This window comes from Mauremys mutica, chromosome 20 (genome assembly GCF_020497125.1).
Source record: "Mauremys mutica isolate MM-2020 ecotype Southern chromosome 20, ASM2049712v1, whole genome shotgun sequence".
NCBI lineage: Eukaryota > Metazoa > Chordata > Testudines > Geoemydidae > Mauremys > Mauremys mutica.
The window spans coordinates 4,168,623-4,185,452 of NC_059091.1; the positions used below are offsets into that span (position 1 = coordinate 4,168,623).

Genomic DNA, 16,830 nt, shown 5'->3' on the forward strand with positions numbered 1-16,830 from the left:
GGGTAGAGCCCTGCACTGGCCAGGGCCCCGTGTCCCCTTCAAGGACTCGCCCGTCTGCTGGCTTCACCCGCCACCCAGGGGCACTGGGTTGAGGCCGATTGTGCCCAGAGAGCTCCAACTCCTCCCTGACTGGGGGAGGGGGTCTGGCCCCCCAGCGGCCCCTGGAACAGACTGTTCCATATGCCCACACAGCCCCTGGCGAGCGTGCGGCTCGGCTCCCCGAGTCCCAGCTGCACAGCATTCGCTCAGCCTTGTGGCTCTGGAAGTCCCCAGTTCAATCCCTGCTGTGTCTGCCAAGCGGGCGCCTGCCCCTCGCTCCTGGCCCATTCAGGCCCCAGCCCTGCCCATCATGGGGTGGGCAGCGTCTGGAGCCCGAGGCCGATCCTGTCCATCAGGGGATCGATGCCCTCTGGGGCCCAAGGCTGGCTTTGCGCAAAGCCGAAGGGATGTTGTGTTTTTATTCATCCCTCCCTGTCTGTGTTTGTTCATCTCGGGGGGCCAGGGGTGCTGGGGAGGATCCCAGGCTGAGCCGCGCAGAGCCCTGCGGGCGGACAACACGGCCCCTCTATCCTGCCTCAGCTGGGCAGCGGCTCCGCGTGGCAGGAGTCCGTAAGGTTAAAAGCCGGGCTGGCGCATTGTGATCATCTTGTCTGGCCTCCCGGGGAATGATTATTATTGCAGTAGCACGTCTAACCCCCGCTGTGCCGGGCGCCAAAGGGCTCGCCGGCTAAGCAGACATAGGTTGGGAGGGGAAACTGAGGAACAGAGTGGGTAAGTGAGTTGCCCCAGGTCCTGCAGCAGCTCAGTGGCAGAGGACTCCTGGGCCCCGGGCGGGAATGGTTCCAGCTTCCAGCCCTGGGCACTTGTCCTGCCCCCATCTGGCATCTGAGAGCCCCCTCCCGGCAGGAGCGTTCGCCCCATGGAGGCATCTATTGAGGCACAACCGTTCCTTCTCTCTGCGTGCCACGCCCGAGTCCCTCCGTGCTGGGCGTGTTTTCCAGCCTTCAGTCTGTGGGAGTAGCTCTTCCGTCTCCTGCTCGCCGGTTCGAAGCCAGTGTGTGCTGTGCAGCCCTCCAGGCGGTGTCTACACTGCACACCAAGGCTGGGATCTGACGCAGGTGGGCCAAGCCCCGCTTCTGTCCGCACACAAATCAGTCTGAGCGCTCAGCGTCCAGGCCGTAGGTCCCTGCGAGGGGGGCGGGTCAGAGCGCACATCCTGCCGGGACGCGGGTCCGAGCCTCTCGCTCTGCTGTGAGGACGCAGCGCAAGCCGCAGACCTGAGCCGAAAGGGCTGCGTAGCGTAGCATGGACACTGGGAGGGGGCACTCTACCGGCTGCAGGTGGCGCCCCCGCCTGTCCGTTCTGGGGATTAGCACCGTGTGGCCGATGCCCCTTCCTGGGGTACCCCTCTGCCGAGCTCCGTCTCTTTTGCCGTCTTGCCTCAGGAGCTGCTGCCTCCTTGTGACTCAGGTCTCCGGCTAGGGCACTCACGGCATCTCCCCCTTCCGCACGCCGGGTCTCCGGCACTGCCCTGCTGGTACCATTTCCCCAGGGGCCGGTAGGGGAACCCGGGCCCGCCCGCTACACTGGGTCCCCAGTCCAGAGACCCCGTACCCGGCAACTGTGGACGGCTTTCGCTCAGACCCGTCCCTGGCCCCCTTCTGCCAGCTTCTGGTTCCCCCTCTCCGTGTGCACCAGCTCCAGCTCCCTCCTCCTGCAGCCCTCTTCTGCTGCCGGCTTCCTGGCTTTATAGCCAGACCCCGGTCCTCCCCCAGCTGTAGGGTCCCCCCGGCTGTCCTGCAGGTGCAGACTATATTCACTCCTTTGGGCGGGGGGTGGGGTGGGCTCCCCATCACAGACACCTTGGCCCGGCTGTGAGACCCACCCCAGTGCAGACGCTCGCAAGTGCAGGCTTGGAAACACCGAGTCCACCGGCCCGGGTCCCCCAGACCCGGGTTTAACCCCCCAACATTGTTCCTGTCTGACAGCCCCTCACTGGCCCACGTGGGAAACGAACTGGGGGCTTGGCCAAGATCTCAGCAGGCTGGTCACCGTCACACGCAAGCCGACAAGCTCACCCTGGTCCTGACGTCTCACAATAGCCACTCGCTCTCCCCCTGGCAAGGACACTTCTGCAGCATCAGCAAGCGAGGCCAAGACTGGGATCAGCCACGGATCCTGGGTGATGGATCCCTGTACAAACAGCCGCTGCGCCCCAGCCCAGAGATGGCTGCATCTCAGCACCAGAGACACAACTCCCTTCCCATCCCTCCAGGGCAGGGCACACTGGAAGGGGACAACAAGGGGGGGAGATCACCTGTCCCCCCTGCCCCTACAGCTGTACCTGCACTGAGGATGTGCAGATTAATCAGGCGGAGATGCTGAGAGCTGGGTGCTGCAAAGCCCAGCCTCAGGCCCTGGGGGCAGCCAGTACAGCCCCCTTTGCCACCCGCATCTTTTTAACCAACGTGCGAATGCCTCTTCCCTCACTGGAGTCAGTGGGCTGGGAATCAGGACACCCTGGGTTCTGGCTCTGCCACTGACCTCGGCCAAATCACTCCCTCGCCCAGTGCCTCAGTTTCCCCACCCTGACCTTCCTTTGGAAAGTGCTCTGGGGGAGAAGTGCAGCGTAAGGGGTGGCTGTTACCGAGTGGGTGTCAGGCCGCCAGCCCGAGCGAATAGAAATAGACAGTGGGAAGTTACTGGACCTTGAAATAGGATTCCCACTAGGGAAGAGGAAGCGGCTACCATCCCTCTCCCAGCATCCAGTCTCCTCTCTCCGCTGGCCCTTCCTCGGCCCCCTTCCTAGATGCCTGGAGCGGCACTCGACGTGGGGTCCTGGCGTGCGTTCTGCAGCCCACCCAGGGAGCCAGGGCGCACACAGGCCCCGCGGCCAGGAGGCGAGGCATATGGCTGGAGTATTTATAGCCCTCGCACGCTTCCTGTGCAGAGTGATTCAGAACCGAAGGGGCTGCGTTTGGCTTTACGTGCGAATGAGGAGCTAGAAAGGAAGCCGAAAGCCAGCAGAACGCGGGGCTGTTCTGCGTGGGCAGAATCCGTAACAGCAGCAGCAGCCGCAGCCATCTCTGTTTCTGGAGCGCGATCCTGAGGTGTTTTACAAACCGGGATAACCCACCCACCACCAAAAGGCAGCCACCTCTGGGGTTGGGCCTGGCAGCTGTTTGCACCGGGATCCTTCGTCCAGCGCTGAGATGCAGCCACCTCTGGGGTGAGACACAGCAGCTGTTTTTAGAGGGATCGTTCCACTCCCCATTGAAATGCAGCTGCCTCTGGGGTGGGGTACAGCAGCTGTTTAAAAGCCTCATCCCACCACCCTACAACAGCTTTGGATAAGAAGTGAAGGAAATTCCCATCTCCTGCAGCGGAGGGTAGGGTGTGGCCGCCAGAGCTACTCTCAGCCAACAGGAGCCCGGGGTCTCTAACCCCAAAGGTTATTCCCTCTTCTCTGCCATTTGGCACATGTGACTGCACAGCGCCCCCTCGGGGCAGTGCGCGCCGTGCTGACTCTGCATGTGGGAAGTGCTATATCTTAAGCCCGTTTTCATTGGGTTCTCAGTAGCAGTTTCCCCTGCGCAACGTTTCTAAGGCGCCGTTAAAAGTCCGGTTGGCAGCACAGTGGGGCTGACCCAAGCTCCCTGCCCTGGCTCCGTGCGGCTCCCGGAAGCGGCCGGGGTGTCCCTGCGGCCCCTAGACACAGGGGTGATCAGGGAAGCTCCGTGCGCTGCCCCTGCCCCCAGTGCTGGCTCCGCAGCCCCCACTGGCCAGGAATGGTGGCCAATGGGAGCTGTGGGGGCGGCGTGCAGAGCCCCCTGGCCCCTGTGCCTAGGAGCCGGACATGCTGCCGCTTCCGGGAGCTGCGCTGGGCCACGGCAGGCAGGGAGCCTCCCTTAGCCTCGCTGTGCCACCAACCGGGTGCTGCCCGAGGTAAGCGCCACCTGGCTGGAACCCACACCCCGAATCTCCTCCCGCACACCCACCCCCTGCCCCAGGTCAGAACCCCCTGCCACACCCTAACTCCCTCCTGGGGCCTGCACCCAACCCCCTGCCCCAGCCCTGCGCACCCTCCTGGAGCGTCCTCCTGCACCCCAACCCCCTGCCCCAGGTCAGAACCCCCTGCCACACCCTAACTCCCTCCTGGGGCCTGCACCCAACCCCCTGCCCCAGCCCTGCGCCCCCTCCTGGAGCGTCCTCCTGCACCCAACCCCCTATCCCAGCCCTGCACCCCCTCCTGGAGCGTCCTCCCGCACCCAACCCCCTGCCCCAGGTCAGAACCCCCTGCCACACCCTAACTCCCTCCTGGGGCCTGCACCCCAACCCCCTGCCCCAGCCCTGCGCCCCCTCCTGGAGCGTCCTCCTGCACCCCAACCCCCTGCCCCAGGTCAGAACCCCCTGCCACACCCTAACTCCCTCCTGGGGCCTGCACCCCAACCCCCTGCCCCAGCCCTGCGCACCCTCCTGGAGCGTCCTCCCGCACCCAACCCCCTGCCCCAGCCCTGCGCCCCCTCCTGGAGCGTCCTCCCGCACCCAACCCCCTGCCCCAGCCCTGCGCCCCCTCCTGGAGCGTCCTCCAGCACCCAACCCCCTGCCCCAGCCCTGCGCCCCCTCCTGGAGCGTCCTCCTGCACCCAACCCCCTGCGCCAGCCCTGCGCCCCCTCCTGGAGCGTCCTCCTGCACCCAACCCCCTGCGCCAGCCCTGCGCCCCCTCCTGGAGCGTCCTCCTGCACCCAACCCCCTATCCCAGCCCTGCGCCTCCTCCTGGAGCGTCCTCCTGCACCCAACCCCCTGCGCCAGCCCTGCGCCCCCTCCTGGAGCGTCCTCCTGCACCCAACCCCCTGCCCCAGCCCTGTGCCCCCTCCTGGAGCGTCCTCCCGCACCCAACCCCCTATCCCAGCCCTGCGCCCCCTCCTGCATCCCAAAATCTGGCTCCTATGGGCTGAGCCCTGGGGGGAGACTCCTGGTCCAGCTCGGCTCAGCTCAGAGCCCAGCCCTGAGTCAATGAGCCAAACTGCGACAGGAGACCCTGCTGCCGGTGAGGTCCCTTCACTCCAGCCCCTCGGCTGATCCAGCCTCCTGGGGGGGTTTCAGAACCAACCCAGAGCAAGACCCAGAGGAGGCTGCAGGGCTGATATGGCTCTGGGGGTGGGGGTGGAGAATAAACCAGGCTGGGGCCAAACGTCTCCCTGGACTCTGCACTTGGATCCGCGGGGCCGCCACGGGCCTCTTCCCTCTGCCGGGATCTAGACGCTGCCCGTTTCTCCTGAAGGAGCCTGTGCCAAGATCAACAGCCGCACTGTGAAGGTCCAAGGGCACCCGGTGCCAGCGGCTGGAGCAGGGTCTCCAGGCAGCGCTGGGTTCAGGGGGCGGGGTGGGAATTCCTCACAGCGGCCGCTTTCTACCAGGAAAAGGGCTTGGCTCTCGGCTGCTGTCTCGGGGCAATTTCTCACCGTGGGCGGTGGGGGCAGCCGGCCTGGCCCTGGCACCTGTGCAAAGGCCCAAGGGGCAGCACGACCGGGCGCTGGAGCCGTTATGCCCGGAGAGGATAATCCCCAGAGCCCAGCTCCCGGCCTGTCCTGCCTGGGGCCTTTGAGAGGAGGCTCTGCAGGGACATTCCTGGCCCCAGGGGGATTTTCCGGAGAAGGGGAGAGGGGCAGAGTTCTCAACTGAAATCTCCCCTCTCTGCTCCCGCCCAGCCCTGGGGCCTGGCCGGCCAGGTGGGGACAGGGAGGGCCGTCTGGGGCGATGTCACGGGCAGCCCAGGAGTTCGAAGCCAAGAACCAGCTTTGCGGTAGAGGGGTGGCACAGAGACTGTCCCTGCACGCCCCCTTGTGCCTGGATGCGACAATGCGGCCGCTCAGCCTCAGTTTCCCCACCACCATCTTTGGCCTGCTCCAGCAGAGAGGAGATCGGGCCCTTCCGGTCGAGCCTTCTGGGGTAAGAGCTAATCAACACACCAAGCAAAAGACTCCTCCGTCCAGCTGGGCTTGGCCTCCAGCTCCCTCCCAGCTCGTCCTCCCCTCACAACTGGCTGCAGGACTCCTCGGCCAGGCCATGCCTCTCCTCCGCTCAAGGGCTCCAGCAGGCCCCAGTCCTCCTACGGTCCTTGGGCCCAAGCCAGAGGGAGCAAACAACAGACCTGGGAATAGAACCCAGGAGTCCTGACTCCCAGACCCCTCCCCTCCAGACGCCACTCCCTTCCTCGGGTGGGGTCTGTCTAACAGGGGGAGGGGCTACAACTAGCCCCGCCCACCTAGTACCCAGCATCCTTTGCAGCAGCAATCGTCTCCGCCCTGCCGCCTCGGGGAGGGGGTGGATGCATCGCGACACTGGTGGGGTGTCAGGGCGCAGCCGGGGCTCTGGGCACCCGCCCCATGGGGTGCCCAGCGTGGGAGCTGCCGGAGCCGGAGCCTGGCAAGCTGGGGACACAGAGGAGGTGAAATGGGGATCCAGCGGGCTCAGGGTCCCCAGTGGCTCCCAGTGCGTGACCAGCTGCCCCAGAGCCCCAGCTCCGACGCCGGCCGGCCGCAGGTGCCCTGCAAGGGGCGGGGTGTGGCTCCTTGACAAACCCAGCAGTGGGGAGGCAGGTCCATAAAATGGGGTGTCATGTGACACCCCCCCGCCCCCGCCCCCGGGCAGGTGGTTGGGATCCTTCAGACTTAGCTCCGTTAGCTCGACGCTGCACAGACCCAAAGCCACGCACGGCACAGCCACTAGAGGGGGACACTGAGCCAACGCGCTGTGGGCCGCCGGGACTTGGCCTCCAGCAGGGGGCGCAATAGGAGGGACCCAAGGAAGCAGAACAGGGGGGCGCAGTGGTAAAGCCCCAGAGGAGCGGGGCAGAGACCCACGGCCCAGAGCAGAGAGCTTCGCCCGGGGCCGGGGAGGCTCCCCAGGAGATGGCTACGCCCTGCCTCTAATACTGGGCAAGCCCCATGCCCCCGGGGTCCCTCCAAGGACGGAGCAGCCCCTGGGGGCACTGGGGGCAGCTAGAGAGAGGGGGCGGCATGCTTTGCGCCAGGAGGCGCGGAGGGCAGAGGTTTCCCTATGGCTGGGCTCTAGGAGGCTACGCCGGGGATCGAACCGGGGATCGGCAGAGCTAGAAGCACAAGCTGCTGCAGCTTGGACCTTGTGGGGGCCGAGGCACCCAGTGGGTCACAGCATGTGCGACACCCCCCACTACTGCTAGGTGGCGCTAGCATCCCAGGAGCCATGTAGGCCCCCTAAGTAGCCAGGCGGTACCTCCGACCCAGCCCTGGGGCAGCGGGGAGCGGGAGGGAGGAGGGTGTGCAGAGCCAGAGGCCAGGGGCTCCGTCCTGGTGCAAGTGGAGACGAGGGGCTCAGGGCGACCCAGCCTGGCTCGTGCCCCATCGGTGCCAGCTGTGGGGCGCAGGCTGCAGGGACACATGGGAGCATCTCCTGTTCCGGAGCCATCGCAGCCTGGACGGGGGCCGGAGCGGGACGTCCTGGTGCTGGGTGGTCTCCTCTTGCAGCGACTGGGAGGGCAAAGGGAGACGGGGCACTGACCTTGCTGGTTTGATCTGCTCTGGCACTGGGCTGGGGGGTGGGGAGCGGGGGGCGACCTGGTCTGTGACCAGATCGAACGGTTCTTGTGCTCGTTGGTTCACAGAATCAGGCCCCAAGGTTCTGGGGGGATTTAGCACCAAGACCCCCCCAGGATGGAGCAGGACTCAGGCCCGGGAGCTCCCCACCCCTTGCCCAGTTTCCGGGGGCACTGGGAACCAATGTCCTCCCCTCCCACCATGCGCTGTACTGGAGCCCCCTGCCCCGAGCGGCTGCCCACCAGCAGGGCCTGCGTCCCACCCCTGTGCACTGGCCTCCTGGCAGGCCTGGCACTCGGCGCTGGGTGCCCTGGCAGGCAGAGAGTGGCCCTGGTTGGCAGCACCCTCTGTGCCCTCTGCTCTTGCAGGCAGATGCCAGCCTGCCAGTGGCTCCGGCAGGGCCCTGAATGCAGAGAAGCCAGCAGCGTGTTTACCATCAGAGAAAGCTGCCAGTCCTGGGGGGTCTGTCCCTCCCCAGCCCAGCCCGCTCAGCTCTGAGGGACCCCCACGCAACGTGGGGGGACTAGGAGCATCTTGCAGAGACGGGGGTTGCTCGCTGCAAAGCCCCGTGCGCCCAGGAGAGAAAATGCCCTGCTGCGCTCGCCGCCACGACGCCATGGCGATGGGCACATCAGAGCCAACGAGACCAGCTGGCCTGGGCGCAGTCGGGCTCCCTCGTTGCGGGGCGAGGGGGGGCTCACTCCTTGGTCCGGCTGCCGTGGTGCGTTTTAACCAGCTCCCTGCCTCCCGGCCCCGCAGGACACGGTCCGGAGGGCCGGGCACCACGAGGGGCAGCCTGTGCCCTGCATGCCCCGTCGTGGTGCCAGGCGGGGCTGCGGGCTTTGCTTTCTTGGAACCGTTTGATAAACAACAACCCTTATGCAATGCGAGCCGCCGCTCCGACAATACTGTACCGACCTTTGCCCTACATCCCATCCGTGCCCTTTGGCAAGGCAGGGCTGCGTGGCTGGCGGGGGGGGGGGGGGCTGGAGCCAGCTGACCCAGCCCAAGGCCAACAGGGCCTGGTACTGACTGGCAGTCCAAGGGCTTGATGACGCCGGGGTCCCAAGGCAGGGGAGGGGGCTAGCGCTGAGAGCCTGGGACCCCCTGGCATCAGCCGGACGGGGAGCAGAAACGGGGAGCCTGGCCCTGGCCTCGCCAACCCCACAGGGCCAAGAGCAGAGCCCTCTCCGCCTCGCGCCCCCCGGCCCTGCAGCGGGATCCCGCTCTCAGCCTGCAGTGAGGAGGGGAAGGCAGCAGGGGGCACCCTGCCGGGCGGTGTCGTGAGATTCCCCACCGCTGCCCCCAATTCTGGAGCGGGTGCGACACTCTCCCGGGTCAGCCTGTAACTGCTGCCACCTGCCGGGCTGCCAGGTGCTGGCCGTGGGTCCGGGCCTGGCCTCAGAGCTCACCGGGAATCTCCCTCTTCCTCCTTCCCCAGACTGACCCGGGCAGAGCCCAGAGCCAGCTGCAGCCTGCGGCGCCCGGCCCGGGCTGCCAAAACACAGCCCCCGCCCCTGCTCTCCGCTGGCTGCCAGGCCGGCGCCCAGCGCATCCATCCCGTGCCGCACGCTCTGTGCCAAGGCGGCTTTCCCCACGTGGCGGCTTCACACCCAGCCCCCTCGGGAGGAAGGTCTCGTGCTTTGGCTGGCACCCATCGGTAGCTCGTTAGCGCTGGCTGAGCTTAACGACAGCTTGGCAGCACCCTGCCCCGGCCCGCTGCTCGCTGCCCCCCGATACCACCTCGCTCCTGCCTCATGCAGGAGGCCGTGATTGTCCCTGGGAGTCGCCCCCTTGCACTGGGACAATGCACACGTGCAAATTGCATTTTCCTGGTGGTTGGAGCCCCCCGAAAGCACCAACTCGGTGTGTGTGTGTGTGTGTGTGTGTGTGTGCGCGTGTGTGTGCGTGTGTGTGTGTGCCCCTGCATGCACGGGGGCGGCCGTGTCCATGTGCACTGCACCAGATACAAGACACCCCCCGCCCCCTCGGAGCCGGGCAGCAGCAGCAGGGGCAGGCTGGTGAAAGGGCAGCACACATGCCCCGGTGGCAGCACCGTGCCAGGGCTCATTACTCACTGTTGACATTCCTGGGCTATTCTGGGAGCGCGGCCCCGGCCTGCCACAGACTTCGGCCCCGGCCCCGCGGTTGCGTCATGCCACGTGAGTGCTTTTTCCCAGACGGCCTGGTGAACCTGCCGCGCTTACCCTCTGCCCCCGGAGCTCCGTTGCCGAGACTTTGGATGCCAGCGCGTCCCGGTCCGACGGGCAGTGGGGATCAGCCAACGCCTCCTGGGCCAGGGGAGCTCCCCTCCGGACACTGCGCCGCCTACCCCCCTCCCCAGACCCCTGCGCCTGGGATACCCCCAAACCCAGCCTGTGGGGCAAGGAGAGAAGAGGTGATCTCACTCTGCAGTGCCCCCGCCGGGAGGTGCCCGAGACTGCCCCACCCCAGCCGGCGTGGCAGGAAGGGGGCCTGACTGGGGCAGCAGAAATGGACCCCAAACCCCAGCCGGGCCTGTGCTGAGCCGGGCTGGGCCAGGACTGGCTCCCCCTCAGCCGGGCGTGGCGGGGCCGAGCGGGAGTCAGCAGCCTCCCCTGGCTGGTGCATTCTCTGCAGCTCTCACGCGCCGGCAGCATCCTGGCCCGGCTGCCCCCCAGCTCCCCACGGCGTCCGGACCAAGCAAAGGCCACGTGGCAGCCGCAAGGGGCCTCGGCTGCTGAGCTCAGCTCCTGGTGTCAGGCCCCGGTGCCGGTAACGTGGCACGTGCCAGCATCAGCGCCCGGAGAGGGACCGTTACCGCTAATGGGGCAGCGTATCTGGGACTGAGCCCTTTGGTGATAAGGGTGCTCGGGCAGGCAATCCTGCTGGGGGGTGCGCCGGGCCCAAGCCCCAGCTCCACCGCCCTCCCCCTCCTCTGCCCCCCACTTGGTCTGTTGTGGGGGGGCCGTGGGTGGAGGGGTGGGGGCTGGCTAGTGAGCAGTGGCCCCCCCAGGCTGCAGGAGGCAGGCGGAGAAAGGAGAAACCTGGCAAAGGGACGTTAACCCCTGTGCCCTCTGCCCCCTCAGTGCCTGAGCAAAGGACCAGCTGGCACCGGCAACGCCCCCGGCCCCTGGAGGAAACACCCAGGGGTGTCGTGAGCTGCCACGGAACCAGGGGGCCCTTCCCAAAGGTGCCTGCTCTGTGCCCCCCAGCACCTCCCGACTGCCTGGGCAGCACAACCTTCTCCATTCTTGCATCATGCCCCTTGCTGGGAGCCCTCGGCACCTGTTCCCGGCCGGGGGAGGCAGCACCCCCCATTCCCCCCCCCAGCCAGCACCCTCCCCCAGGGCCCCAGGTGCTGGCCAATCGCAGCAGGCAGGAGGGCAGGGCCTGCCCCTGTGACTGACAAGTGCCTGGAGCCTGGACGGGCAGCACCTCAAGCCAAGCCCTGAGTCGGGCTCCCTCGGGCGAGCAGCACCCATCTCAGCCCCTGGCACCCGGCTCCTCGCATGGCAGGTCGAGGCGGGGCAGCCTGGGTGTGACAGCAGGTGGCAGACTGGCTGGGCAGAGCTCGGAGACAAATCCTGAGGGCCTGGCACCGTCCCTACCCCCCGCCGCTCTCGGTTCTAGATGGCTCCTGGCTCCGGCGCACAGCTGGAGAGGAGCGGGCAGCCCCCGGGGGGTTGGCTAGCCCTGGCCGCCCTGGCCCTGCTGTGGGGATCCTCGGTCCAGGGAGGAGGGACGCCAGGGTGCCCGTCCTGCCGGATGCCCACCCTGGAGCCGGGCACGGAGAGGCGCTTCCTGCTCGAGCTGGCCAAGCGGCAGATCCTGGAGAAGCTGCACCTGAGTGAGAGGCCCAACGTCACCCAGCCGGTGCCCCGTGTGGCCATCGCCAACGCCCTGCACCGCCTGCATGTGGGCAAAGCCCGGCAGGAGGGGCAGCCGGGGCCCTTCGACCGCTGGGACGGCCCCAACGCCGACGAACTGGGCTACGAGATCATCAGTTTTGCCAAGACAGGTGGGTGCCGCGGACGGGGAACCGAGGCTGGCGGTGAGCCAGGAGCAGGGGTGGGAACAGGCGGGGACGGGGAGCGGGACGGAGCCAACGGCTCTGCCCCACCAAAGGGAACTTTGCCGATTGCAGGTGGGAAAACCTGGGGTCTGGAGAGCAGAGAAGGGGGGTGAGTGGGGAGAATGGGGACCTGGGGGGAGGCCCAGGCTTCTCTCAGGACAGACCATGCAGGGCGTGGGGGGCAGAGCCACCCCTCACCCGGCTACGAGGGCCCCACAGGTTTACCGAGCCCTTCCCTAGGGCTGGATAGTGCCACAGCATCACTCCTGGGTTCTGCCCCCAGCTCTGGGGGGGAGTGGGGTCTAGTGGTTATAGTCGGGGGGAGCGGCTGGGAGCCAGGACTCCTGGGTTCTCTCCCCAGCTAGGGGAGGGGAGTAGGGACTAGTAGTTAGAGCAGGGGGGCTGGGCGTCAGGACTCCTGGGTTCTCTCCCTGGCTCTGGGAGGGAAGTGGGGTGTAGTGGTTATTGCTGGGCTGGGAGCCAGGACTCCTGGGTTCTATCCCCAGCTATGGGAGGGAAGTGGGGACTAGTGGATAGAGCAGGGGGGGCTGGGAGCCGGGACTCCTGGGTTCTCTCCCCGGCTCTGGGAGGGAAGTGGGGTGTAGTGGTTAGGGCTGGGCTGGGAGCCAGGACTCCTGGGTTCTATCCCCAGCTATGGGAGGGAAGTGGGGACTAGTGGATAGAGCGCGGGGGGGGGGGGGGCTGGGAGCCAGGACTCCTGAGTTCTCTGCCTGGCTCTGGGAGGGAAGTGGGGTGTAGTGGTTAGGGCTGGGCTGGGCACCGGGACTCCTGGGTTCGAAGCCCAGCTCTTCTGGGACTCACTTTCCCCCATGGTGGAACTGGCTCCCTGAGGCTGTGATTCCTGCTGGTTTCCCAGCTGGGCTGGTCCGTGGATCTCTGACCGAGGGTGGGGGGAGGTCTATGGACCAGGGTGCCCTGTGCCTGCACCGAGGGCCTGGCAGTTCAGGGTGTAAGGGAGAGCTCTGGGCACTGGGATCCCCCCCCACTCCCATCCCACTGCTCCTGACACGCAGGGGAGGGGGCCTCTGGGGCTGGATGGGGGACAAACAGCCCCCCACGGGAATCTATTGCCCAGGGGATCAGCTCCCCCCAGCCCCATGTATGGGGGGCTGGAATCATCTGCAAACTCCTCCCCCTATGGGCCTATGCTGCCCATCCCACCATGGGACCCAGCACTGTCTCCCAATGCCCCCAGCCCATTGGCGCTGAGCCGGGGAGGGGGGCTCCTCGCTGTCACTGCCGGGTTCCCCTATGGGGGGCGCTAGAACGCCGCCTCCAGGGAAGGGACACGCCAGAGCTTGGTGGGGGCAGCGGGGCAGAGACAGGGCCACCGGGTGCCGGGGACTTGGCTGGGTGGAGCAGGGAGCCTGGTGCCAGCAGCGAGGACGGGCATTCCCCGCCTGGCACCGCCCCCCGTTCTCACAGCCCCGCTCTCCCCACAGAGTTCTTCTCGCCCTCCCGCACGGGCCTGCGTTTCCGGTTCAGCCGGGGCCCGGGCCGGGATGTCCACATCCTGCAGGCCCAGCTGTGGCTCTACGTCCGGGGCCCCCAGAGCGGGCTCTCCCCGGTCACGCTGCGGGTCTCCCTGGCGGGGGCGCTGCTGAGCGAGAGGCAGCTGGAGGCCCGGGCCGGTGGCTGGCAGACCTTCGCCCTCCTGCCTGCGCTCCAGGCCTTCTTCCGCGGGCAGGAGAAGACGCTGCGGCTGGAGCTGGAGTGCCGCGGGTGCCAGGCGAACGCCACGGCCGGGAGCGACGCCGGCGGCTCCCACCAGCCCTTCCTGGTGGCCAAGGCCACGGTGCGGGAGCCAGGGCAGCGGGTGGCCAAACGCAGCCTGCGCTGCGACCAGACCTCCAACCTGTGCTGCCGCAAGGACTATTACGTGGACTTCCGGGACATCGGGTGGAACGACTGGATCATCAAGCCAGAGGGCTACCAGATCAACTACTGCATGGGCCAGTGCCCGCACCACGTGGCCAGCAGCCCGGGCATGGCCTCCTCCTCCCACACGGCCGTGCTCAACCTGATCCGGGCCCACAACGTGCCGGCGGGCGGGCAGTCCTGCTGCGTGCCCACGCACCGCCGGCCCCTCTCCATCCTCTACTTCGACCGCAACAGCAACATCGTCAAGACCGACATCCCGGACATGATCGTGGACGCCTGCGGCTGCAGCTAGGGGGAGCGTGGCCGGGGGGCCCAGCTGCCCCTGGAGAGGTGGGGGGTGCGGGAAGCTCCCGGCGCCGTTCAGCACGGTTGGCGCAGACGGATGGAGTCTGCTCTGCCCAGTGCCCCAGGGCGCCGTTCGGGAGACGCGGGGTCAGGGATTGTTCTGGACTCTCACTCCCGGGGCCCAGGAGGAGGCTGGTTAACACGATACATCTCTTGGCGTGTGTTTGGGGGGGGCAGCTGGCTCCCCCCCAGCGCACGCACACATTTCAAGCACAAGTGTGCAAGGAGGAAACCGGGCCAGGTGCCAAGTGGAGGAAAGGTCTCCGGGCCGGCTGGGGGCCAACGCCCCACGGCACACGGCTCGGCCGCCCCAGCCCAGAGCTGGGTGGAAAACTTTGCCAGACAAAGCAGGTGGGTTCTTCTCACCGGGAATATCTCGATTTTAGGGGGACTGAGCAGAAAACCAGCAATTCCCAGCTGAGAAGAGGAAACCTTTGGGCCCGAAATGTCGAGTTGAGATTTTCCTTTTCCCAGCTGACCATGTTCCCCGGGTGCTTCCCAAGGGCCGTGGTGGATCTCCCAGACCCGGCGCTGTCCCAGTCGAGCCGGGCTGGTTTCCAACCCGAGCCCCACCGGGGGTTACGCCCGGGGGTGGTGAGACCCGCGCGCAGGAGGAAGCCGGACAAGCTGGGCGCAGCTGGGAACGGCCCCGAGAACGGCCAGTGCTCTGCAAGCCCCAGTTTGTCACCCCCAGGACGTTTCCCATGGAACATGGTCTCCCAGGCTCTGGTCCTTTCACCCTTTCTGGGGGGCCGCAGCCAATCACTGAGCAGGTCTCTGCTCTCCTGGCAGGGGTCCAGCCAGTTCTCCCAGCCTCGGCCGGGCACCGGGCACCGGGCACTGGGCACCGGCCCTGCAGACGGACCAGGGACCCGCTCGGATGCAGATTCTCTAGGGGGGTTTTCTCATTGCGGGGGCAGTTCTGCTGCCATGGGATGGGCACGTTCAATGCATTGGGGAAGTGTTTACTGTAGGGGAGGTGCCAGGCTCGGAGCAGGGCATGGGGTGGCCGGGAAGGGGGAACCTGCCCCCCCGGCTCCCCACCCCACCCTGCCGAGGAGCCTGGTGCCGCGTTTGCCTTTATGTATTTTCTTTTCGCACTAATGTAAAAAAATATTTTATTTTTATTTTATTTTATTTTATTATTTCAAGCGACGTCTCCAATAAACAGGTGAAACCACGGCGTGTTTGGCCTGAAATTCTCTACGGATCAGAGACACCGGGGCGAGGCTGATGGTTCAACCCAGCCAGTGCCCCTCACTCCCGACCCGCAGCCCCTGCTCCCCCAGCCCTGGGCCTCCCCACCCCCATCTCTGCTGGTGCCCCTCACTCCCGATCCGCAGCCCCTGCTAGCCCAGCCCTGCGCCCCCCCCAGCTCTGCCGGTGCCCCTCACTCCCGACCCGCAGCCCCAAAGCAATAGTCCAGTCCAGTCATCTTGGACCAAGGGCTTTAAGCACCACACAGGCGGCCTGAGGGGAGGGTTCAGGGCTACCCCAGAGCAGATTCCCAGTGACTCAGGCAGCCCCCCTGTGTTTACCAGCCCCCCAGATCTGCACAGGACCCCCTGCGGCTGAGGGGAGAACAGGGCCTTTGCTGGGGGTGATGCTACCCCGGGTGGGGGCAGGGGGGGAAGAGAAGCTGGGAGGTTCCTGGGCCAGTCCCAGGGGGCAAAGCTGGGCGTGTGCACGCTGGGTGCCAGCCCCAGCCCCCAGGCAGGTCCCAGCAAGCCCCCCAGCAGGGAGACCGAAGCCAGGACCATCCCAGGGGACCGAGCTCGTCTTTCCACGGCTGGCGGGAGAAGGAGGTCACTGGGCGTTGAGGGTCTCCTGGGGGTCGGGGGATCTGGGCATTGGGGGTCTGGGGAGCTGGGGTCTGGGGGTTGGGGAATCTGGGCATTGGGAGTAGCTGGGGCTTGGGGGTCAGAGGAGCTGGGGGTCAGGGGTTGGGGGAGCTGGGCACTGGGAGTCGGGGGATGGGGCAGTTGGGGGTCAGGGGAGCTGGGCATTGGGGGGAGCTGGGGGTCGGGGTGGCTGGGGGTGGGGGGAGCTGGGGGTGGGGGGAGCTGCGTAGCATCAGATGCCCCCCCAGTCCCGTCCCCTCCCCCGGCTCTCGTTGAGCCAGTGCTGGCTCAGGGCCGCGTTATCTGGGGCCAAGCCCTGGCCGCTCTCCCGGCCCCGCGCCCAGCGCCCGGGCAAAGGGCGACTTTCATCAGCTCCAGGCGGCCTGAACATGCAGGGATCAGCTGGAGATGGAGCCCCCCCTCCCCCCAGCCCTCCCCACGGCGAAAGGCCAAGCTGCCCCAAAGCGTTATCCCAGGCGACCCGCCCCGGTGCCCCTCACTCCTGACCCGCAGCCCCTGCTAGCCCAGCCCTGGGCTCCCCCACACCCCGGTGCCCCTCACTCCCGACCCGCAGCCCCTGCTAGCCCAGCCCTGGGCTCCCCACCCCCAGCTCTGCCGGTGCCCCAATGTTTAGTGGCACAGGCCTGGAGGGTGGCACCCCAGCTGTGTGTGCGTGTGTGTGGCACATGGACACACTGACACACTAACCACACCCAGAACCTCCTCGGCTCGTGGGCCCGAACCTCCGGGGCAGGGAGACACCCTCAGCTGGGGACCCCCATGCACCCAGGGGCCCTAGGACCTGGGCCACCCTTAGCTCAGGTCTCCCACCCACCCTGCTCCTTTCCCAGCCACTGAGACCTGGCACCCCCTAGGGGCTTCAACCCTCCTTTGTTCTCAGGTGTGCGCGGAGCTGCAGGTGGAAAGCGCGAGAGCTGGGGGCAGCGTCTGGAGGGGATTAGTCCTGGCCCAGCCCTGCTGCCGCACAGACACAGAGCGAGAGACAGACCCTGCCCCCGAGAGCTCACAAGGGCTGGGAGGGGAAACTGAGGCACAGAGGCACGAGGCTCTGGGGGTGAGTGGAAGACCAGGGGAATTACAGACCAGCAGC

General features: G+C 66.9%; 1 protein-coding gene across 1 annotated transcript; it reads left to right on the top strand.

The window, feature by feature from the left end:
• The first annotated feature begins 10,332 nt into the window (after positions 1-10,332).
• On the top strand, positions 10,333-15,058 carry LOC123353347 (inhibin beta C chain-like). Its single transcript, XM_044994363.1, has 2 exons — positions 10,333-11,577; positions 13,095-15,058. Exons 1-2 carry the CDS (start codon positions 11,190-11,192, stop codon positions 13,823-13,825), a joined length of 1,119 nt encoding a protein of 372 aa, XP_044850298.1. The 5' UTR covers positions 10,333-11,189; the 3' UTR covers positions 13,826-15,058.
• Positions 15,059-16,830: the final 1,772 nt, after the last annotated feature.

Excerpts from the sequence above, each read along its gene's own strand:
- LOC123353347 (XM_044994363.1), top strand. The coding sequence starts at position 11,190 with ATGGCTCCTGGCTCCGGCGCACAGCTGGAGAGGAGCGGGCAGCCCCCG. Across the intron at positions 11,578-13,094 it reads CATCAGTTTTGCCAAGACAG|AGTTCTTCTCGCCCTCCCGC; the intron begins GTGGGTGCCGCG and ends CTCTCCCCACAG.